Below are 25,094 nucleotides of genomic sequence, written 5' to 3' on the forward strand. Positions count from 1 at the left end.
CATAAGAACGGAGACTGAAGTGAAGGGGCTACAGGGTGGCGAAGTGGCTAACATGTGCGTTCCTTCAGCATACAGCCAGTGACGGAGCCAGAGAGAGGTGAGCGGTGGCCGTGTATCCTGGCTGCCCCGTGGGGCCCAGTGCGCCATCCAGCCTCCCGCTGGCGCCCTGTTATCCGCCCCCACCGCCAATACGTCTCCCAAGCCAGAAGTCTTCCCTCGCACACCTGGGTCGATGTATCGCTTGGCGTAGTCGAACGTATCGTAGGCCGTGTGGTATGCTGGGTAGATGCGCGCAGACGTCTTGCTCTGCGTGTGACAGGAAAAGAGATGAGAAGGTGCAAATAAATAAATACATAACAACAGATATCATGCAGCAAGTTAGATTTCAGTTCGTGGTGATTGATGTATAAAATGGTCAATATTACCGTTACATTTTGAAGTTTTTGAGGACACCAAAAAAGTATGAGTAACAGCACCTCCTACACAAATTGCACAGTTCTCACTCGCTGATCTGCTGTGCCAGAAGCAAACGCCTCAATTAAATCCAGTACCAAACACTTCAATGAAATCATCTTCCTGTTCCACATGACTGGCCTCCAACACTTCAATAGAGTGTTAGCTATTCAATGGAATCTCACTCATTCCCCATCACTGGCCGGAGGCACTTCAATGGTGTCTCACCCATTCCCTATCAAGGGCTTCATACACTTCAATGGAATCACACATATTCTCCATCACTGGCCACATATACTTCAATAGTGTCTCAGTCCCCATCAATGGTCTCGTACAAGTGGTGTCTCACCCATTCCCCATCAAGGGCTTCATACATTTCAATGGAGTCTCATGAATGGCCCATCACTGGCCCCATAGACCTCAATGGTGTATCAGCACCTATCAATAGCCTCAAGCACTTCTCACCAGTGTCTCACTTACTTACCGTCCAGGGTTTCATATATTTTAATTGAGTCACGACAATTCCCCATCACTGGCCCCATAGACTTAAATGGAGTCTCAACCCCCGACCAATGGCCTCATACACTTCGATGGTGTCTCACTCAGTGCTGAATGGTCGCATACATTTCAATGCAGTCTCAACCATTCCACATCACTGGGTCCAAACACTTTAATGGAGACTCATCATTCCCTATCACACGCCTCATATACTTCAATGGGGTCCCACTCACTGCCAGTGGCTATATGCCATTCAGTGATCCTCGCTTGCTTCTAACATCAGTGTCCTCCGACACCCCCAGAATCTCATTCTTTCCCAGATCACTGATCCCATATGTTCCAAAAAAGTCTCCACCAGTTCAGATATTTCCACTATTCAGAGGGCACACAGAGTAAGCTCCTCTCAGTCGTTAATGAAAGATGGGAGAGTCTAATTACCCGGTCATATGTGTATGCCAGATCCATGGAGGTAATGCCCAGGTAGTGGATAAAGGGGGCGTAGTCGCTTCCTGCACCGAGAGTCCCCAAACTGCAAGAGAGAGATTAAAAGAGGCAAATTATTCAGTCAATTTATATAAATCCATTGTTATCCTGCTCTCCACGAGGCCCCTGACAGCAGCGTCATCTGAGTCATCTGAGAGATAGGATGCAATCCAAATTCAATACAGTATCGAACCTCAGACAGCAATGGCAGATGGCAGAGCTATCCCTCGGATTGCACAGCTACTGCAAGCCTAGGCCTCAGACGGCAGAGCTATCCCTCGCATTGCACAGCTATTGCACGCCTAGGCCTCAGACGGCAGAGCTATCCCTCGCATTGCACAGCTATTGCACGCCTAGGCCTCAGACGGCAGAGCTATCCCTCGGATTGCAACCTAGGCCCCGGACAGCAGAGCTATCCCTCGGATTGCACAGGTACTGCAAGCCTAGGCCTCAGACGGCAGAGATATCCCTCGCATTGCACAGCTATTGAACGCCTAGGTCTCAGACGGCAGAGCTATCTCTCGCATTGCACAGCTATTGCACGCCTAGGCCTCAGACGGCAGAGCTGTCCCTCGCATTGCACAGCTATTGCACGCCTAGGCCTCAGACGGCAGAGCTATCCCTCGGATTGCACGTCTACGCCCCAGACAGCAGAGCTATCACTCGGATTGCACAGCTACAGCAAGCCTAGGCCTCAGACAGCAGAGTTATCCCTCGGATTGCACGCTATTGCACGCCTAAGCCTCAGACAGCAGAGCTATCCCTCGTATTGCACAGCTATTGCACGCCTAGGTCTTAGACGTAAGAGCTATTCCTCAGCTTGCAGAGCTATTGCACGCCTAGGTCTCATGCACAGCTATTGCACGCCTAGGCCTGCTCCTGTAAAATGATGTAACATGAGAGAATACACGTAGCTTGATATAACTCTCCCAAGAGAGAAATGGACCCAAACATTTCATGTCCATTTCTTCTTGTCTACTGTGTAGTGCAGTGGTACAATGCGGATAGCACCACGCCCTTGAATAACTTGGATGACCAAGCTGAGTTGCTAACTGAGACGCTGGCAGTCTCAACCTGCAATACGATGTACAGTGCTGTTCTTTACTCTGCATTGCCACTTGACTTTGTGCAGTCCCATAGCGCACAGCATCATCTATTTGATCCTCATGATGGCTGTTGGGACAACATGTCATCTTGTGTCTTGCACTATGGATTTTAAATCTGTGTGTGTATGCAGGCAGCATGTGTCTTCCAAAACGATGCTGATTGTGTTTCTCTGTACTGTTTGTTGCGCATTGGTTTTTCACAGTCCGCATGCATTACAACAGTCTAGCTGTCGAACTGTGTTATGTGCACTCAGTTTTTTCTTTTATGACATGAGATTGAATTATCCATTGGAATTCTTCGGTTATATGTCTCAATGAGTCATGGTTGTTAGCATTGAATAGCTTATGCTAGCATATATATATATATATATATATATATATATATATATATATATATATATATATATATATATATATACACACCACAGATACCAGTGCAGGCATTGCAACATGGCCGACAGTGTGCACCATCAGATACAAGTCCTACTATTATGTTGTCAGTTGGTTTGTTACTATGCTCCTCCTATAAGTATGCACCTGGATTCACAGGCAGTTTATGTCAACAAGCGATGCGCTAGTCACGAAACAGGGTATCGTTCCCCATGCTCATGGACGCTTGTCCAGTTGGCACAGAGACATACATGCCATCATTCTGAGGCACCTAGGAGGGAGATTTCACGAGGCAATTCGGGAGAAATTCATTTCCCCATAGGCATATATTGGAGCTAGAATCATTTTAGGCGGGAGAATGTGAAAAATAGCAATATTTTGCAATACTTTTCAGTTAAAAATCGTGAGTTTCCCGCCTAAATCGGGAGGGTTGGCATGTCTGCAGAGATGCTACCCCTGGTCATTTGTGGCTGTCACTCAGTGAGCCAGGCACCCCTGCTGGCACGTGCAGAGCCCTTTCACAGCCCATTCTTAAAAAATCCAGACTCACGGATGATTTCACCAAGTCTACAAAGTACCACAGAAACCATCCATAGGAGCATTTTTAAAATGGGAAACTGACCAAAGTGCTGGCAGTTCAACTTTTTGTTGGTCACCACCAAAGCATTCTGGGAATTTGTGGTCGCAGCATTGTGAATGCAAGCTTGGTTGGTAATTACTACCGTGTGCTCTACTTTGAGCAGGCCTGTAACATCATAGTACAGTACCCCCTGAAGAAATCCACAGATGTTACCAGTGTTATGGCCCTATGTCATGAAATCATGTTCATGAGGCCATTTCCACCATTTTGTCAGAGCCCTGAAGACACTAAGAAGATTGCACACTGCAGTCTTTCCCAGCTCAGCCTCATGTAGGAGTTTTCCACCCAATGAAATGCAGTCCTATAAAGGATTCAATGGCCGTGGGAAAGTCCTAAAGCTATTAAAGACTATGGGGGTCATTACGACCCTGGCGTTAAGGGTTTAACGGCGCCGTAAAAGGTGTCGGCGCCGATAAACCCTTAACGCCTGATTACGAGGTCCCTTTGCGGGACCCGACCTTAACGGCTGGTCTAGACCAGCCGTTAAAGTAGGGACCCGCAAAGGGACCTTGGTGCTAAGTACGGTACCGCAATTTGCGGTACCGTACTTAGCGCCTTCCCCAGTCCCATTGAGCCCTATGGGGCTAAAATGGGAATGGGGAAGGGCCATGGAGGAAGGGGGAATTACCGCCCCGCCAACCTTGGAATGGGGTGGTAATTCCCCATTGAACCGTGACGGACCCGTTACAACACCGGCACCAACCATGGTGCTAATAGCGCTATGGTTTAGCGCCGGTGTTGTAATGAGGGCCAATGTGATGAAACACAAAGGTGAAGCAGAATCGCCCCTGTCTGTGACTTGAAGGACCTGACGTTTTGTGAAACCGCCCACACAGCTTTTCACGACTGTCAGCAATCCTAAGACATGCATCAGTGATGGGACCCCCCCTTGTTCATCTGCTCAAAGACCAGATAGTGACCATGGGTCCGTAAATTAGGGAAGAAGAGGACTTTGAAGCTCTGGGTCTGGCCAACGGCATGCACCAGAAACAAAGGCCAGGATCAACACAGACATAGCTTAGCGGTGAGGAGTTCATCTGTGCCACAATTCTAAACCCATGTAACGTGCCATGTAGTGTATTAGGAAGGCCACCTCTAAGTCATTACGTGATGTCATCCTAGCAGGGGCCATGTGCCAAACTACAAGCACCAAACTGCCAGAAAGCAATGGGAAGGCTGATCTGATAGTCGTGTGAGCTGTGTGCATACATGGACTTCCACTTCTGGCTGCGTCATGCATTACTAAACTCCTGCAAATGTAGTTATGCATCTTTTGTTTTCTACTAAATGTAGGTTAGTCAGTAACAAAGTTTGCAAACCTGCTTATGTATGTTTTTAACTTTGCAAATTGGTTTATGCTTCTAAACTCCTCCGCACACATGTATTCTTGTGAACTCCTTCACACACATACATGTGTGCAATGATTTTTAGCAACAAAGAGAATTTGTGGGAAATTTCATCTACTAATTTAATGCTTTGGGCAAAAAACATTCCTATGAGCGCAGATGAGAAAAAACAGCAAACTTTGCAATTTCGCATAACCAAATGGGGAATATTGCAAAATGGCTGCAGTGGAAACTAAATGTGCACACCCCTAATTTGACCACATTTATCCTTTCTGCAAAACTCGATTGCAATGTTTTGCAGTCCTCATGCACCACTATTTATGCTGATTCCCAATAACATCTTATAACCTAAAAAGCAGCCTGTTGTGTAAAAGCACTAGCAGAAAAGCCCCTGCACAAAAAGCCAGTAACACAGATGCCTGAAAGATACACCTGCTACTAATTGCAGACAGGATGAGCAGACGGTTCACCATGAAGAGATGACCTATATCTGGAGCCCTGCATTTCCCTTCTGGGTTGGATAGTTAAAGCATGGCTGATGCAGGAGTAGGAAAAGCAGAAGATCAGGATCCAAGGTTACTGACACTAAGATGAATGCTGACCTCTGGGCAAGTGAAGACTCTCTAAAGGCTCAAATAGGAGCAGAATTAACAGGGATGTTGAACTGAGAAGCTACTCTCCATCCGCCGATAAAAAATAAGTCAACAAAAAGGAAAGCTTAAGTGGAGACAAATCCTTCCACGCTGGAGAACCAGACGGGTTGTCTTTGCTGTTCTGATCCATCACTTCCAATCCCTGAGTGGAAGCCCTTTGCCTAGTTGGGTCAAGATTCACAGCAAGGTTGCCAACATCCCCTGCAAAGTGGCTGGCGGGTATATTTCAGGTGTGAAATGTCTTTACACGTAGATTCCTTAGTATGGTCTCCATTACCGCAAGATTGCTCCTAGCCAACGAATGGCTCAGGGGGCCAGTACACACTCCTACATACTGGTTTACGTCTGCTCGCTGTTAAGATGGATTTCTGAACTCTGACCTGGTGGGCAGCGGTTCAGAAGACCAACCTAGTTTCTTGGAACAGGGTAACCTTCTGGACAAGCCAGACCAATCAAGGTAGCATTGGCGGTGGTTAAGACTAGGGGCCTCATTACACGGTAGGCGGTAAGGGTTTACCGGTACCGGTATTTTACCGGTACCGGTAAACCCTTACCGCCTTACTATGAGGCCCCTTTGCGGGTTGGTACATTAACGCAGGCGTTAAAAAAGAAACCCGCAAAGGGACCGGGGTGCTAATTACGGTACCGCAATTTGCGGTACCGTAATTAGCGCCTTCCCCATTCCCATTATGCCCTATGGGGCAAAAATGGGAATGGGGAAGGGTAATGGAGGAAGGAGGAATTACCGCCTTCCCAACCTTGGAATAGGGTGGTAATTCCCCTTTCCTCCAAGGCGGTACCGGTAAATTACCGGCATGAACCATGGCGCTAATAGCGCCATGGTTTACCGCCTACCGTGTAATGAGGCCCTAGGTCTCAGGAAGGGGTGTGGCTGATCGAAAGTCCACAATGAACACAAAGAACAAGGAAACCTCAAATTACTCTCAGTCAGGTGTATATACATATACATTTATTAAAGGCATTTTAAATCAAACACAAGTTAAGATCAGTAGCCATACTTAAACACATACAACACTACTATAAAACATATAAAGAGTTACAGATGGCCTAAAGGAATGGCACACAGTAAGGCTCCACAACCTGTAAGGGAAAGGGAGCAAACAGTGCGACTATACTTTACGCAGTCCTTCACTTTATCAACCCTATCTGAGAGGCAGTCCAATCCCTAATAAGAGTGGAGCCTTATGCACAATGTACTTTTGGATGCAGGTACACGCGATTGTGCGGTTGGGCAAAAATAGGGTCTCTTGCAGGGGCTGTAGCAGCTCAGGAAGGCAGGTGAGGCAGTGAAGAATAAGTTCCCACTATTCGCGGAGGGTCTACCCAAGAGGACAGAACAGGTTCCAAGAGTTGCGTATAGGACGGTAGCACAGGCTACCTGGGAAAAGGTGAATGGCACTCAGGTGACCATCATGCGTAAAAATCGATGGATGCATCAGGGGCCACCGGTAAGGGTTGCAAGTACTCACTGACCTAAGGCTCACTCCGGACCAAACTTCGGCAGTGAAGTCCACTTTGGTTGCGGGTTCAAATGCTGCAATTATGCAGCTCTGCGGCTTTCAGCGGCTGAGTTCCAAGGATGATTCTGTGGCAGGACAGTGAGAATTTCTCCTCTCCTGGTGAAGGAATCAGCTCAGTTTCACTGCAGCACGTCTCAGGGCAAAGGGGGGCACAGCAGCAGTGTGCTCTTGAAGTTCGTCACCACAGCTGGGCGATACAGTGACTGCATGTACTTGAGTTCAGGTGTACTCTCCTAATTCCAGATGTAGGGTGCCTAGGTGTATGAAATTTGGTGGGAGAGTGCCCTCAACCCAGTACTTACGATCTCCTAAGTCTCAAGGGTTAACTCGAGATGGCAGCGGTTCCAGAGCAAAGGTCCTGCGCAAGCTGCTCAGTACGCTGGTTGGCCCAGGAACACTTCCGAGAAGGTTTGCTTTCAGGTTAAGGTGGAGGTGCCATGAGTAGTTGCTCCCACTATTCAAATGGGTCGAAGCGCCTTTGCAGACTTTCTAGTTCGATCAGATGCAGAGGGGTCCTGCACGACAACAGTGGGCTCAGGGTGCCAAACCTTCCAGCCGGTCACCAGCGGTTCCTCAACTCGTCTTCTTGGCTTCAGGATGCTAGATCCTATCCTAGGTTCAGTGAGAACTCAAGAAATCGACCTGGTATGGGTGTTTGGAGCCTTCTTTTATCCAGAATCTCCTTCGTGCCAAAACAAAGAGGACCCAATTGGAGATCTGCTTACATACAGGCACACCAGACGTGGGCTAATCACGGGCCACGGTGGTCCCAGTCATTCCCAGCAAACCGGACTCTCTGGCACCCAGGATGTGTATTGGCACTAGACAGTCCAGCCCACATCCTGGAGGCACACACCCAAGGCATGCAGAAGCCCGCGAAATCTTGGTGTTTTACGGGTGAATGCATGACCAAATAAGGACTGATGTGAGTGTGCCCGACCTGGGGAAGGCAAAGGGACAAGATGGCCAAAGCACGGGACACAGAACCTCGTGGCATAGCCATTTTGGAGCCAGACCCCCTTCCTGTACCAACCGCGGTAAATGTGGTTTGCATGGCAATAAAGGGTTAAAAATATGCGAAAGTGAAAGCTGCCACCAGCCCTGTCCAAGGCACATCTGTACTTCTATCAAAAAATATTTTGAGGGAGTCTAGGGCCTTTGGAAACGAAAGGAAGATCCCAGCGCACTGTACTATAAGGTACATTGTGCACTGGTAACATGTTGCAGAAAAGTTGCAACATAGGAAAGGACTGAGGGAAACAAAGTCTCCCAGTACTGACTGCCTTTAAGGGCATGTCAGTTTCCCCAAAACAAAGTGAGCGAAAACCCAGCAGAGTGCAGCAGAAGGCTGTGCTCCACTGGCAAACGTCAGGCTAGGCTTGCCAGACAACAGCAAAACGTTGGGGGGTTCACAACAGGATGGAAAAATACACATTAATGGAAATATTTCCTAACACTTGCACATTGTGAGACGTATGAAACACAATATGGAAATACACTGCAATCTCACTGTAGGCCTAAGGACATATGGACCCTTTGAGAAGGTATTTCTGAACAAGTAGGGACAAGAGGACAACGCTGTTGAAGACGTGGGGTTGGATACAGTGCTATACATATTTGAAGTAATGTGGGGGGAGGGAGGTTGCCACTTATCCTGTCATACAGGGCCTGCATGGAGGAGGGGGGATGAAGGAGTGAATTCACATGCAGATATTGCAGACTGGTGTTAAATGACAGTTTACCATTTGACCCAAGTATTTTCTCCTGGGCAATATATTTAATCTCTCAGTGCCCAAAAATGTCAAATTTAGCAGTCCCTAATGTCTAAGTTGTCAGCCCCTAAGAAGGATGATTTAGTTCTCTCTTCAAAAAATCCTTAGTCATTGTTTGACTCGCTACAGCGGTACTTCCTATGTAATCATGGTGACCGGTTTACTGAACACCACTTCAGGTGTTTCATGGCTCACTTATGGCAAGACCAGTTGAAAACCATGGCCTTCTAATCTCAGTCTATATTCTGTAACTTCTAACCTGTATCCCTCTTTGCTACAGCATTTGTATCTTCTGCTTTGCTCCAAATCTCTCCCCTCTTCCAAGACTGAGGAACGATTCATTTTGTGAGGTTTAAGGAACTCCTGGTGGCAACAGGAAAGACAGACACAAGTGATCACAGTTCAAGGGTGTTTATTGAACTTCATAATGGGTGAGATAAACGCCTGATCTCAACCTAAATCTAAGGTGTGAGCAAGCTACAGCCATCAAATAATAATAAGGCATTTCTAGTGGGGTCTTGTCAAATAAAAAGGGCCAATACTAAAAAAAAACTATTGCCAATCCTAGTAAATTACAAAAAGAGTGTGGGATAAAGATCACCAGAAAGAAAGAGGTGTTCGCTAAATGAGAAATCAGGATGGTGTGGCTGGGTGTCCGTTCCCCACGTTTAAAGCATGGGACAAGGCAGTACTCTCAAGCACAACACACTTCTGGGCCTCAACAGCACAAGGTTCACAGTTCAGTACAATGATATCAAAACCCCTTCAGAGGCTAAGTCTCTTTCTGCAAAAGTCTCTTGCCTTAGAAGGTTTACTGATTCAAAGTAACAAAAAAACAAAAGTTCTCTCAGTGATATTGCACCTTGGGGGATTGGTCTTCGTGCCTAGGATGTCCCTCCACCGGGCTCGGATCCTCATTGCATTACAGGCCTCCCTCCGTCAGGTTCACTATGGCCTTTCTTCAACACAGTTCATGTATTCCTAATACAGTTAATGTATTGCTAAGTTTCATCAGAAAGCGGGTTTTGTTTCTCCTAGCTTTCTTTCGGCATCCCTAAATTGGGTTCACATTTGCCAATTATCATGCTTCACAATCGTAGTGGAAAGTGGGGTTCCCTTCCCCAAGCTTTCCTCTGGCAACGCGTCAGAGACTTTTGATTGTACAAGGGATTTGACGTGACCTTTGTAGGACCACTCTGATGCCTCACGCCACCCTTTCCTAGGGCCTTCTGGTTCTTGCAGTTTCAAAACAGGTTCCGGTCAAACTCTTTCGAATGAGCGCCCACGTGGCGCCGGACCCCTCTGCACCTGAACCTCAACTGGGCTTTCTTTAAAGTACAAAACATACACACAAGTTCTTCTTTTTGTAAATTCCTTGCATTCAAAAATGTTGCCACTTGCAACCTTGGTCTGAACACAGTTTGGTTTTCTATCAGTTGCCACTGACTCACTGGCTGTGCTGAACCCGTTGGCTTCTTTGTTCTCTGGAGTCAAGGATAATACAACGGTAGCCAGCTTGCTTCTCCACCTGCGTTATCAATGCGCGAGGCCCCCATGTACCATTAAAATATGCTGCTCCGCATGCCAGCTGTACCTCCCGGTCTTTTGTTTTCCCTTTCGGAGGCTTCACGGATCTGAGTTGAAAAGGGCAAGCGCAATTTCCCCTTCATCGTCCTTCCAGGTCTCACCAATTTTCTCCACCCTTTGTACTGCTGGTTTGGTGTAGCTGTCTCCTCATGCATTCAGCCTTGCTCGAAGTGTGCTTTTGTGCAATGCCTTTTATCCCTGTGGGGAAGGGAAAGGGCCTTCAGGTGTGCATGGTTATTGTCAACTGCCTGACTCTGCCTGGCCCGAGTGTTGGGACATGTCAGGTAAACAACTCTGGTGTAAGTCCATTGTCTGTTGCTGTGTAAGAAAGTGTTTGTGTGGGAATGGGAGGTAGAGCTTCTGAGTATTCTACAGGGTAGGATGGGGAAAAGGTGTTACAGGGAAGGGGATGCCGCGTCAGAACCCTCAATGTCCCACTTCCACTCCCTGAAGACCCCTCGCTCAGATGATCCTCCCCCACTGGTCAACCCCCAGGAACGGGATGCAATAGTGATGGCTGTGTCCTGGCCACCTGGACGACAGATCTCCGGAGACCGGCGGGTGATACACCTTCAGGTTTCTCACAGAGGTTAATAAACAGATGCTGGAGTATGTCTACCTTTTTCATATTCCCACTGATTGTTGCCCTTCATCGATATTACAGCCTGTATACCTTTTGTGTGTCTGGTATTGTTAAAATGTGTTCTGTGTCTATGCTAGAACACATGTACCCATATCGGACAAATAATGTCTTCAAAAGGCACTTATTATTCTCCTTCCTGCATGGATCAAGGGGGTTGTTAGACTTCAAGCGAGTTCCCATACTTATTTTAACCACTGTCAGAGAAACAAATCAAGCTATGGGTTGCAATTATGATGAAGTAGGGCGTCATGACCAGAGCTTCTTGGGCTTCTTCCTTTTCTTGGTTTGAGGGGGGTTCCAATGTTGTCTGCGTCCTGACCCCAAAATCCCTAAAGATGGCCCTAGTAACACCTGTTGGAGCAAGGATCACCAGGGCTATAGAAGTGGTGTTTGTGAGTTTTCCAGGCTAATCTCTGACTGCAGCAGTGGCTGTATTTGGGCATCAACGGAAACAAGGTGGATCCATGAGGCCTGACATCCTTCTTTCTAGTCTCAGCAATACTATGGCTGTGATGGTGTTGGTAGGGGCACAAGTAAGCTTAAAGTCTGCCATTGAGGGACGCAGGCATGACTCCCAGCAACCCTGCATCAGTGCTCTCTTATTAGGAAAACTCAATTTCAACAAGAAAAAACAGCCTTGAAAGTCTTGGTTTTACTCTGCCGCAGAACAGGAAAGGAGGTGTGTTTTTTCTTCAGCAGGGGTACAGGGATCTAGGGCTTCCTGGGTTCCAGTCAATCCGAAAGATGTTCTTAATCTTTCCTCATCACATGACAGAAGCAGGGGTGTTGATTGAAATAATGATCCCCTCCTGCATTCAGGAACCCTCCCCGCCATAAGTTAAGCAATCATAAACATGCTACAGCAGCAGCTTAGCCAATCAGCTTTACGGCACCAGATTTTAAATTATGTTGAGCAACTTGAAAGTCACGTCCTTCTTTTATTGTGTAATAAGTGCTTGCATTGCAAGTTATATATCCATTCTCCAGTGAGAAAAGTCCAGCGTTTTAAACATTTTGAATATTATCAATAATAATACTAATAATACCATCTGATAAGGAGCGCCTCCCTCAGAAGGACAGTCCTATGTTCACCCAGTTGAGCAGATAACACTTTGCGTTGTCCTTTGTTGTCCTTTGCTGCAAAAAGGGCACTTGTTCCCTCTATTGAGGGAAGAGCGGGGTCATAACTTTGCCCTTTCACAAGCAATATATAGCAATCTGTTGAGCATATCCGCTCCAGCCTTGCAGCACCCAACCAGATGTTGGCCTGAAGAGAGGGAACTGATGCACTTCATTGCTTTGGTATTTGTCAGCTTCCTCTGATTTTTCACTGGACGCAAGAAGGCCTTCAGAGACGAGTAAATGACCATGGAATCCAAGATCTTCTGCAGATAAAAGGTCATGAACTTTCAGTGGGGCCACAGTGCCTGCACAACCATAATCAGAAGAATCCAGTGTCATGGGCACCTCGGAGGAAAAGAGTGTATAATCATAAAGTGATTTCTGTATGTTTATATTGTATTCATTTACTGAAAATGAAAAGTGCTTGGCCAAGAAGAGCCATATAAAGGCCTGCAAGGTGCTTTAAGAATCTTTATAAACTAATGATACAACAGCTACATTAACCTGGCTGGTGGTGTTGCTGGAGATGGAATCAGTAAATGGGGGCAGCAGAGTTTAAATACTTCCTCAGCAAATACAGTATTTGCAGATACATGCAGGTATGCAATCCAGATAGGGCAGTGGTAGGATGTCATTGGGGTGGGTTGTTACCACGCTAAGATTTTGAGGGTCCTTCCTGGCAGAGAAGGCCTTCATTAGAGCAATGGTAAAGCTAATCATTGTGCTTTGTAGACAACTGTCACTTCCTAGAAGATGGGGACCCAATGGAATTAGAAGGGTGAAAAGGGATTTCCTCCTGATTACACCCCAGGCCATGGTTGTGAAGTAAGCCCTGCAGTTGTTCTACCTGTCTTGGGGTTATGTTACACTCTCTGTTGTTGGAATGCCATCCTCACTGGTGTGCCCATCAATATTCCTATGACCAATATTGCCTGGCTGTGATCATAGAGGATTCACAGTGCACAGACAGGCCTTGGATGAACAGGAGGAATGGCACCTATTGCAAAACATTTGGAATGTCTTGGGAGGTAGAGCTCTGCTCAGCTGGTCATCCGCATAGGAGTAGGTATTTATCTCCCTTCACCGCAAAGGAATTAACAGCACCTTAATGAACTGGGTGAAAAGTTAGTGAAGAAATTAGATAGATGAAGAGCACCTGGTCTTAGTGGGGTGCCCTGTTATGGCCCTACAGACACCTTGTGTGTGGTCTCAAAATGGACAAAGGTTAAGTATCAGTTGTGAAGGTCTGTGGCTCAGAGACAGTGCCTCTGTCTCAAGAAGGACGACAGGATATGCACCAAGGTCACTCTCTTCAAAGTGTCTGCCAAAGAAAAAGTTGAAGAGGTTGAGGTTTGAGAAGATATGGGGCCACTTGTACGCTGCGGTAAAAAGAACAGGGCATAGAACCCCTGACACACCCCTGCTAGAGGCGCCTTCTGTATGCTCCCAAATCCAGGTGCTTATTAGTCCCAACCAATGGCTATGGTGAGACTTCAATGTGGGAGCAATGTAATCCCCATTCTTTGATGTTGGGATTAAAATGATTTTGAGGGAGTGAAAAAAATATATTTGATGTCTAAAGACAATATCATACTTCACTACCCCTAGTCATTTGCACAAATGAAGTGGCCAGTTTTACTTTACAGTTCCTCTTCAGATCAGGCACTGATAACATTACAGCCACTTCCTTTATCACTCCTCTGTTACCAAAACTGATCAAACGTAACAGTGGGACTGTGTGGGTGGAACGAAGGGTGTAGGCCTCTGACTGTCAATTTGCTGTTCCAGTTGTCGCCCGTGAGACTGAGACAGCGTTTGCTCGCAGAGTCGGCATATCGCTACGCCCATGTTTTTCCATAATAAGGTTTGTTGTGGGACGTTGATTTTTACAGCATAGCGACCGCGATTAAATAATATCAACATCGTGGCCCCAGCTGCCCCACAGGCACCTCTACCAGCCACAAGACAAGGTGGTGGTGTGGGCACGTTGCCCCCCCTTTTTTGAACATTCACATCGACTGAATACTATCAATATCACAGTGCATATTTGCCCTACAGCCAGTGACAAGGGCTCTGGTCACTATTTGATGACTGATAGCTACAAGCAATTCAACCTGTCCCTGGAAGTCCATCACTTAAAGTCAAAGAAGTTATTGGGTGTTGGAGGTTTTATTCCTCACTTGTATCAAGTTTTGCCCTGATGAAGGCCCTGTTTAACTAAAGAGGAGACCAAGTTTGGATGCGGTCTACCTCGACCGTTTGGGCCGAAACGCACCACGTCGACACTATTCTCTGCAAATTCATCCATTGCTAATAAAAAATACCCCATGAGGTGATAGGTATTCAACACCTGTTTATCATCAAGAAACCAATTTATCATTGTCTACATAGGTGTTGTTCTTTTTTCCTTTGTTGTCTGATGTAATGTATAGGACAATTTTGTATGCTTTGTCCAAACCCAAACCACATTGTGATATGTTTTATGTGATTTATGTATTTTTAACACAAAAAGAGAAAAGAGAGACTCAAGATGAGTCAACAATAATAAAACATATTATGTTCTAATTTATAAAAGAGTATGGTTTGTCTGATTAGAAGTTGATATAGGTTATGACTTCAAGGTGGATATTTGGTCCCGACTATTGAAAGTCAGCAAAAAATGCAGGATTAGGAGGTAGTTTGTGGTTCTTTTTCTTTTTCTGTCAATTGCTTCCTACTTTCTGTAAGAAGTATTTTTACTTCCTGTTTTTTCTGTTGGGAGACTTTGCCTCTTTTAGGGATTAAAAAAGGTTGATATGACGTTTATCTGTATGGCTGGTGAGACTAAAAAAGGAAGACTTCAACCACAAAGATGGCAATGGCAATTGGACCTTTGTCAGAGAGAAGGCAGAGATGTGACCAGATGACTTCTCTGTGGAGTGGTTTTACCCTGACTTCCATCTCCAGATGCTCACAGGGGATGCTATTAAACCCTTGTTTCTACTCATAGTGGCCAACAACACACGCGACTGGGCCAAAATGACACATTGACTCTCATGTCCAAGAGGGCCTGAACCTGTATGCTAACCTCTTGGTCATCACACCAGAGAGGCTGTGATTCTCCCAGGACTTGGTTGCCACAGCCAGAATGTTAAGGGGGGACCCTCTGCTATTCATCAGCTTTTGACATCTCTAGACTCTGGCACTGGAGACTGGACAAGGACACCGCCATCTTAATTATGGGTTCAGAAGACACTTGAAGCAGCACACAAAGCTCCTACAATCAGCTTGCTTTTATATGCTTTTCTCCAATGGCATAATGCTTTAATATAAGCCCTCCTTGTCTTTGATTGGTTGGCTTATATGTCACTCACAAAGCTCACATTATCTCATCTTGGCAAGCATAGGTTGACTGACACATAGACTGATAAACTCATTCCAGTCTCAGCTAAACATAATTACACAACTTTAAACTCTTGCCAAGAACCACTTCTTATCTACTTCTTGAGACCCTGCCAAATTTACTTGGCAGCTCACACTGTGGGAAGCCTCATGAGCTCTTTGTATTTTTTGCCAAATAATCAGCCGTTCTGTCTGATTGGTAGCTTTCCCATGTTCTTATCTGATTTGCTATCAACCATGTCTGCTTTTCTTGCCACGAAATTCTAAATATACCATAACAGACGTGCTTATCTCACATTGAAAGGGTGCCGAAGAATATTCAAAATCAGAATGATTCAAAACTTTGCACAACTGTTTTCATGACACCATTTTGGATTTGGCATCCATCTTAGAAAATATCTCAGCCTGTTCAGCCTAGATGTTCGGCTACCAAACGGCAAATCATTTTACTTTTGAGCATAACTAATTTTCTATCCAGCTTTCAGACTATATTTTACATATTTATGATGTGCGTGCAATACCCGAGGCACCCTTCACTTCTTGAGTCATTCTGACTACAAAAATATATGTCACCCTATATGCACTCTTTACCTTCAAAAGCACTATAGCTCTGATTTTTGCAATACTGGGATCATTGATCAGCCTATCATGCTATCTGTATTCAGTTTGGGGGGGGAGGGTCTAGTACTCGTATACAAAAACGTCATACTTATTTGGCCCATGTCATCTAGACCTCCTATACACAAAGGCTTAGGTCTCAACTTAGTTGAATTGCCAGGCAGACACCAAAGGCATTATGTTGAGGAAATCCTCTTCAACATTCTCATCTGTGTCCTTGTCAGTGCCCAGATGATTAGTAAAAGGGGACAGCACAATCTGTAGCCATAGTAATAAAGCCAGCACAATCGGGGCTTGCACTTCAAACAGCATCACCAGCCAAATCTGGGCTGCAGAATGGTACAATCAACCCCAAGCCCTTGCAAACGCTTCTGCGCCTTTACATCCTTTCTGGAGTGTCAAGAAATGGGCCACCATGCCCACCTAAGCATTGCAGGTAATGGACTCAAAAGATGGTCTCTAACAGCGAGCCTCCGGCCTCTGCTGTCTTATAACAAAAGAGAAAATAGATGATGTCCATGCCCTCTTGTAGAAAACCATTGACAGAGGTCAGCCAAAGGATTTCTGGTGGTTGGCTACTCTAAGGACTTACCCTGTTGCTCAGACAGAAAGTGAAGATGTATTTGCTTTAATCTTGGTATATTTCTCTCTTTTTACCTTCTTTTGAACAGTGTTTACTTGCCGGGTGGCCTCCTTGTGCTCCCAGATAGATAGGCAGACATGATTGCTGGCTGTTCACACATACAGGCTATTATGTGTTGGCCCGTCCGGTATTAAAGTGCAGGTATTTCTGCGTACCAGCACTTTACTGGACTGGCCAACCACAAGTCTGCCGGCAGGGGCTCTGATCTACCGGCAGGCCTGACCTGCTGGTTTATCAGGCCACTACAGGCAGATAAATGCCTGAATCACCAACATGTTTACTAATCGTGCCAGTGATTCAGGCAACCCCATCCCATGGAGTCCTATTGGACTCCATGGAGCAGGAGAGTTCCCGGTGCCTCCGCTGCCTGTAATATCCTGGTAATACCAGGATATCAGGCAGCGGAGTCGGTACGGTAGTTCTCTGGTACCTGCCGGAATACCGGGGAACTCATAATGAGCCCCATGGACCTAGAATGGCAATCTCCTTTTCTTTTATGTGAAAAATGCTCTGGGTCCCACCCAGTTATGGGGTAGCAATTCTTTGAATGTAGAGGTGGGGGCTGTGGCATGTGAGTAAAGTTGAATCCAAGGGCCTCACCACGAGACTGGCGGTATCCCAGCGGTAATACCGCCAAGATACCGCCAGCTCAAATAGCGTTACTGCTACTCGGTTTGGCGCTATTAGCACCAGATTACATGTAGCAGGCTAACGGTTATTTCCCATTCCCCATTGGGTCCAACGGCAGTTTTATGGCAGTATTAGCACCGGCAAAAACCCTGAAAACGGGCAGAAAGCTGGATTTTTACCTCCAGCAAAAAGCTGGAGGTAAAAACTTTCCACCCAACTCATGATAGGGCCAGCCCTTAAATGCAGCAGTAATAATCTTACTGCCGCATTTAAGGGCTAACACCCAACTCGTGAAGTCTCCTGTCAGAAGTAATTCCGCTTAGAATTGTATTTTTATATACAATTATTTGTTTTATACTCATATTTCACAGAGGTGGAAAGCTTAGTCATAGAGTGGGAGAGAGTGAAGAGGGTCAACAAACCAGAAAAATTGATGCCTGACCTTGGAATGAGGCCGTAGCTTGGGCTGGTCCGGTTGAAAAAGCGTTTCCAGTTGTCATAGACGGTGACCATCGTGTTGTTGGGAATTTTGACCTGCAGACAAAAAAAGAGGTTGGTGATTTAGTTCTGTTGCCCCTTATGAGAAAACCTGCGCATTTTCAGACAACAGGGACTGGTGGTGGAGATCGCCAAGCACCAAGATAGTTAGGGGTGAAAGTGCGTGCTCTGCAGAAGCAAATAGAGATACATATAGACATAGGAGGTGCTGCTGGCACAAGGAATCTTGCTCACCTGCTGAGCCGCTTTAAAGATGACATTTTGTACAGGCGGTGTCCCCTGCGCCCTAAATGTTGCGTTGGCTGAAAATGCAAAGAGAATAAGAGTGAGGGATAGAGATGACGGGTGCAATGGATGTGTCCATCTGTGAGACGTGCTATATAACACAGACACCAAAGCATGTGATGGATGGGGTCTTTAAAAGACACAGGCAGACATACAGTGAGACACAGAGCACAGGTACTGAAGCAAGGGAAGGCAGTGGAAAGACAAATGTGCGCCAAACACTCCTAGAGTAGTCACCATGGGAAGGAGGAAGTCACTAATGCATGCAACCTATGTATATAATTAGCCGCAGAGTACAGGCATTGGAGCGAAGCATGGAGAAGAGGTCCTCCTTGGAGGCAAAGATGTGTAGCAAGCACGGTAGACAGTGGGGCAAGGGCGGTGGATCGGGCCTCAAGGCACCCACCCAAGGGAAGGAGGAGGACCCAAAAGACCTATCAACATGTGCACCATAACCATTCGTAGAGCAAACAAAGTTCAGTGTGTGTGGCAGGGTCCTTAATGGTGGTACCTATAGAGGATGGGACAGAGAAGTGCAAGTGGGTGCCCCTGATGCAAGGAAGAGCACAAGCTCAAGGAGGATGTTCCCAGTGGGTCACAGAGTACTCATGGCAGTCAGGGTGCAGGTAGTCCCAAAGGGTGCACCTACTTATACACTGAACAGTAGGCACTGGAACAGGGAACCAGGGCCTCATTAAATGCAATACTGTCTCTGATGTGCAATAGAGTACAGCCACTGGACTCGAGCAAGGGAAAGATGGAGCGGTCACGATGGAAGCCTCTGTGTGTATTCTGGACCACAGAAAAGGACTATGAGGGCAAGAGGAGGCACTCCTAATGGAGATAGTTGCCTGATGGATGAGCCAAATACCCTTCAGCGGTGGATGTAGATGTCGAAGACCCCAATGAAGGCGTATATGTGTATGAAGAGCCACGGACAGGAGAGCAGGTGTGCCAATGTGTCGGATGAGAAGCGGTCAATGGTGCAAGATCCTAGGGGACAGGCTGAGATGTGCAACATTCAAAGTGTGGGCCCCCTTGCCCTAGTACAATGGTCCCCTCCAAGCGCGTGAAGCAGCCACTGGTAGTTGGTGACCACAAGCTGTGCTTGTGCTGAGGAACGCAGGAGGCACACGCGGCTGCACTCACCAAAGACTGAGATATCCACGTTGATGTAGGCCACGGCCCTTTCCCTCAGCTTGCTAAAATATTCCTGCACCGAGGTTGGCAAAAGCGGGAAAGGGTGCCGGAGAGAAAAACACATGCAATCATTAGTCACTCTTTGGAGACACCCGTCGGGCATAAAGTTTTAAGTAGCAAATATTTCAAAAGATGGCTGTTTCTTTTGTTTTAAAATATAAAACTTGGATGGCACCAGACCCTCTTTATTAGCATTTATATTAGCAGAAGCTTCAATCCTATCCGATTTGAACAGGTCTTCTATCTAGCAACTGGGATGGAGGGCAATCGATTATAGTGCAATCAATAAACAGGTCTCGCCATGTTGCGTTTGCACAAGTCTTTATTTATTCATTGTTAGTAAAGTTGTTCACCGAATGGTGGCCTGTCTGGTGCATGTGCTTACATGTACAAGACACCGGGGAACGGAAGCAGCAACAGTGGCGGCTGCGGGCTGAGGCAATATGGAGCGGGAGGGGCAGGGTGAGGTCAGGGCATGGCAGTGTACGCCAGGAACCTCAGCCAGAGTAAGCGGGCTGGCGCGATTCCGAGGGATTGCCGGGGTGTCCCCCCACATGAGAGGATGGAGTTGGGTGGGGGACGAGTGCCACACGTCTCCAGGGTTTGTGTGGGTTTCCCTCACATCAGAGAAGGGGAAGGGGCCGGGCAGGTCCTTGGAAGTGTTTCCCCCAGCACTGAAGGCACACTTGGGAAATGGGTTTTGGCAAAATTAGCCTTTAGGGAAAACATATGATCCAAGTAAGTATTCTGGACAGTTCAAGGAGAGAGCCGTGAGCTCTGTGAACCTCCCTGAATGCACGCCAAGCGCACCTTCTTCGTCCTGGTGCCGCCTTCCCTGCACGACGTCAGTAACATCGCTCGTGTGCACTTTGATCATGACGTTTGTAACAAGCAAATTTACACCAATCTAATACATAGACCATGTACCTTTCTGAAGCTCTTCTCTCTCGAGTAGATCTTTTAGGGCTGTCTCTACTATCTTTTCTCTTCCCTCTGATCCAGAAGCCTTCTCACTTGCAGTTCTTTCTTCTCTCTGGACTTCTTTGATGATGTCTCTTCTTTCTATGCCTCTAATGCCGATTGTCTTTGGGTTCTCTATGTGTGTTGCAAGTTCTACATTCACTTCTCTGTAACAGTCTCTGCTACATTCTCTGGCTCCCAGGGCACAGTATTGCCTTGAGCCTATTTCTTCTCTTTGCCAATATAGTGCTATTATTAACAAGTTCCATTTTCTTCTGTTAGTGGTCTGTACATAATGTTCTTTCATATTGCTTTTTGGATGGGAGCCAAATATATGTGTAAGATTCACCTTGATCCACTCGCCTCTTTGTTGGTGATGTGTTCTTACTGTTTTTCGTTTGTCATGAATTGTCTTCCTTTTCTGCTGTAGGCCATGTGATATTTCTCTAATTCGCTCTCTGTTGGTTTCTTGATCCTTGTTCCTGCTGCCAGTCCAGCAGGGAACATATTGCGTTTACCTGTCTTTTTCTCATCATATAGGAAGCAGATACTCCTGTCAGAATGCTTGATGTCGTTCGGTCAACAGCTATTCATTGGAGAGTGTCTTATTCACAATCAAGGCCACTGCGGTGTGCTGCTTGAAGTATTACCTTGGTATAGCGGGTCATTCTTTCTTCCTGTCTGTTTTATTGGGGGTGGTAAAAGGTGGCTTTACTGTGTGTTTTGCCATTTCCCTCTAGGTATCCTTGCATCCCTTCAGATGTGAATGGGATTCCAAAGTCTGACGCCAGGTACCTTCTCTTCTGAATACTTAGTTGAAGAATTGTATTGTTGGCTTAGTCATGATCTGCCTTCAAAGCTATCCATTTTGACATGTAGTCAACCAGAACAATAGCACACATTTGATCTTCTGGCATATACTCCATGCGATCAATAAAGTCAACTCCCACTTGAGTCCAAGACTCATTTTGCCATAACACATTAATGTGTGGAGTGGGCCATGTTGTCAGGCTCCTTTCTCCTTCATTGCATTCAATGCTCAATGCTCTTTACTACAGAGTTCATCTAAGGCCACCATTATAGATCTCATACTCTATGCTTTGTCATGGTGGTTCCTGTGTACGCTTCATGCCCCAGATATACAAGTCTTCTGTTGAGTGTATTGGGGATTATCATCACATCTCCGCTCATAAAGCCACAGTGAACATGTATTTTAGTAGACACTTATCAGTATATTTGCATTTCTTGAACTTTCTTTGGCCGATCCGTTTTCCATGAAATCTATTATTTTTTTCAGTATGGGGTCCCCTCACTGCCACGTGTGCTATTCTTCTGTAGTAAGTGCACTGTCATAGGGATTGCTTTTGCCGGTTGTCATGGCTACCATACATTATTCCTTCAACTTCAAGTATGTGTCATTTCTCTACTAGGATTCTCAATAAGCAAGCTGCCTGGTGATCTTGCTACAATGCTATATGCTCAATGTTAAAACTATACTTCCATATTTGTTATGCTAGCATTGCAGGTCTGGGGTCTGCTTCTTGAAACTCCTTTGCCCCAATATGTTTAACAATGGTTTGGCTTATGTTCAAGTCCAGAGTCTGAACTTCCTTCCCAACACAAATGTCATGGAGTGGTTGACTGCCCAGGTGCACGTGAGTAGTGGTGTTCTGTTTTAGTCAATGCTTTTGATGTCTTTTGATGGAAACTCTAGTGTGTACATTCCCCATGTTTCACTTCGCATTAGCGTCGTCCTCAATCCAGATGCACAGGTAGCCACTGCTATCGTGGTTTTGCACTCTGCATCGAAAAGCTTCAGATTCGGTGCATTAACATTTTCCCTGGTCATACTAGCCATTTAGACTCCCCTTTCTAAAAAACATGCTTAGGAATGATAGTTTCATTGAGAATCCTACTGCAAATGTGGCTTAAATTAGTCCATGCTCATGCAAGATTTGATCTGTTTCTTGTGGGTCAGCTCTGCTGCTTTTTCTGTTTAATTTACTAGTCTTACCTTGAGTTCTATCCTTGTCACTGGGATTTAGTACCCTAGGAAGTCCAATATTTCTTTGTTGAATTCACATGTGTCCTTCTTTAAGTGGAATCCAGTCTCTGTCTCTTCGGCACTCCATTCGGGACTGTTGTATGTTCTTCTTCTGGTGCACCAAGAATTAAGATGACATCTTGGAAGTACTTTACCTTTCCTATGCCTTTTAATGTTTGTGTCGTAATTCTTTGGAACAGGAAATGGCTAAACATAGGCTGAATGGCATTCGGGTATAGCGTTCGGAAAGCTATTCATTGTTTTGATCTGGGGTGTAGATTCACTTGAAGGTAAGCACTAGTGATATCCAACTTTGAAAACATTTTAGCATCTCTCAGCAACAGCATCATCTCTGTGATGATCGGTATCAGGAGATTGTCGCTCACCGCCCCTGATTCAGTGCTCTGAGGTCAAGGCACATTCTCAATTTGCTTGATCCATACCTTTGCTTTGCTACCATGGGGCTCACCCATTTGGAGGCTTCTTTTGGTATCTGGTCTTTCCATCGAATTAATTTCCAACAGATTTATATCCATCGAAATGTATTAATTTGAATGCTTTTCCATCGAAAAACATGTCCATTGAATGAATTTCGATGGATTTTAGGCAAGGGTTAGGGCAAGGGTTAGAATTAGGGTTAGGGCAAGGGTTAGGGTTAGGGTTAGGGTAAGGATTAGGGTTAGGGCAAGGGTTAGGGTAAGGGTTAGAATTGGGGTTAGGGCAAGGGTTAGGGTAAGAGTTAGCATTAGGGTTAGAGTTAGGGCAAAGGGTAGAATTACGGTTAGGGCAAGGGTTAGAATTAGCTTTAGGGATAGGGCACGGGTTAGAATTAGAGTTAGGGCAAGAGTCAGGGTTAGGGTTGTGCCCTTGGGGTTAGAGGGGTTAGTGGGGACCCCCCCCCCCACCATAAACAATAAATACAACAATTTACAGGGAGCTGTCCAGTGCTGAAATACAGTGAACATTTCAGCACTGGACACAAGTTAAATTTTGAACATGGGGGTGGTGTGGGGATTTAGAGGGGGGTGAAACCTGGGGATTGAGGGGTTTTGGGGGAGACCCCCCCCCCCAATTAAAAATAAAATACCACAATTTAGAGGGAGCTGTCCAGTGCTGAAATACATTAAAGATTTCAGCACTGGACAAGGGTTACATTTTGAAAATGGGGGTTGGTGTGGAGGGTTAGAGGGGGAGTACCCATGGGGGTTGAGGGGAGTTTGTGGGGGAGACCCCCAATTAAAAATAAATACTGTAAGTTACAGGGAGCTGTCCAGTGTTAAAAATATAGATTCTTGCACTGGACAGCTCCCTGTAACGTTATGTTCCTTCGAATTTCCATGCAAAAAAAGTAAAGTGTTTATGTAATGAAACCCTATTCGATTAAAGGGTTTCGAAGCAGTTACACTTTGCACTTTATGTACAGGAATTTGATGGAACAGTTTTCGATGGAAAAAAATCGATGGTACTTATCTTCGATGGAAAATCTTCGTTGGAAAGACCATAAACCCTTCTTTTAGCAGGTTCTCATGTGGAGTGCCTAGTCCCTCTGTTACAGTCACTGGAACCATGACCATGACCTTTTGTTTCACTGGCAGTACTCATTCTCTTATCTTAATTTTGTGCACATTCCCTTCAAGGTTTCTTTGGAGGGAGTGAATATTTTGGCATATCCTTCCAATAATTTTCCAGCTCTTTCGCGATCACACCTATGACCTGTTCCTCTGTGTTTGGAATTCTTCTTATGTCCAGATCGGCTTGATTTTCTGCGACGTACACTTTGAGTCTCACTTCTCTGTGTTTTCATGAAGCCAATCTTTTTCTCTTTATTTTGGCATGCTTCTAGGCATATGTTTCTCCTTTTTAGTTTGATTTCTCCTCGGTTCCATAGCACTTTGAAGAGTTCTTCGGATGGTAGCATAAGATCTGAAGCAGAATCTGCCATCATGCATATAGGATTCTCATACTCTTTGACTTCGCAACATGGGTAGCTCTTGTTATCCTTTTCTTTCCTTCCTTGATTTTTCCGCTCACTATTCTCACTGGCCTTTTTCATCTTCCTCTTCTGACCTGCTGCGACTTTCTTCTTCTTTCTTCACTTTTTTTACTGTTGTGCCCCCATTCTTTGGCCTCTGGCACCCTTTGTTCCTATTGCTGGCCATTCTCTGCTGCTGGCAACATGGCTTCACATCCCTCACCAGAAAAACTCTCCTGTTCCGTCTGCTTTCTCCTAGATAACTTCTCCTTTTGCTCTATTGCTCTTCTGTTCTTTGATGTTTTCCTTCTCTCCTCGCTGGCTTCCTTCCAGCTTACTTCATTTGCTCTCATTGTTTCTTTCTCAATGCTTTGCCTCGGCTCCCTCCGTTTATGTAGTTCACTTCCACACTCTGTGCTTTCGTTAGTATTACTTGCAACGTGGGATTGTTGCATTGCAACATTTTTTTTTGGGTTGCCTTTTGGTGCTTCTGCAGCCCCGCATTAGAGGGTCTCCTCACATGGTGCCTCAGTCTTATGCTGTCCAATAGTCGCCTATTGGTTCATGTTGTCATTGCTGCCTCCCATAATAATCTGTGCCTCCATGCATTGCTTTAGCTGCCAAACCTT

General features: G+C 45.8%; 1 protein-coding gene across 1 annotated transcript in view; it reads right to left on the reverse strand.

Moving 5' to 3' along the window:
* Positions 1-25,094, reverse strand: part of NAALADL1 (N-acetylated alpha-linked acidic dipeptidase like 1) — a 191,676-nt gene that overhangs the window by 44,048 nt on the left and 122,534 nt on the right. Inside the window, exons 11-15 of the mRNA XM_069643069.1 lie at positions 19,439-19,502; positions 18,239-18,306; positions 17,949-18,040; positions 1,390-1,480; positions 225-306 (exon numbers count right to left, since the gene is read on the reverse strand). Of these exons, the coding sequence (XP_069499170.1) occupies positions 225-306; positions 1,390-1,480; positions 17,949-18,040; positions 18,239-18,306; positions 19,439-19,502 (397 nt within the window). The remainder of the gene's footprint in view (positions 1-224; positions 307-1,389; positions 1,481-17,948; positions 18,041-18,238; positions 18,307-19,438; positions 19,503-25,094) is intronic.

This window comes from Ambystoma mexicanum, chromosome 2p (genome assembly GCF_040938575.1).
Source record: "Ambystoma mexicanum isolate Mex_15411 chromosome 2p, UKY_AmexF1_1, whole genome shotgun sequence".
Classification (NCBI taxonomy): domain Eukaryota; kingdom Metazoa; phylum Chordata; class Amphibia; order Caudata; family Ambystomatidae; genus Ambystoma; species Ambystoma mexicanum.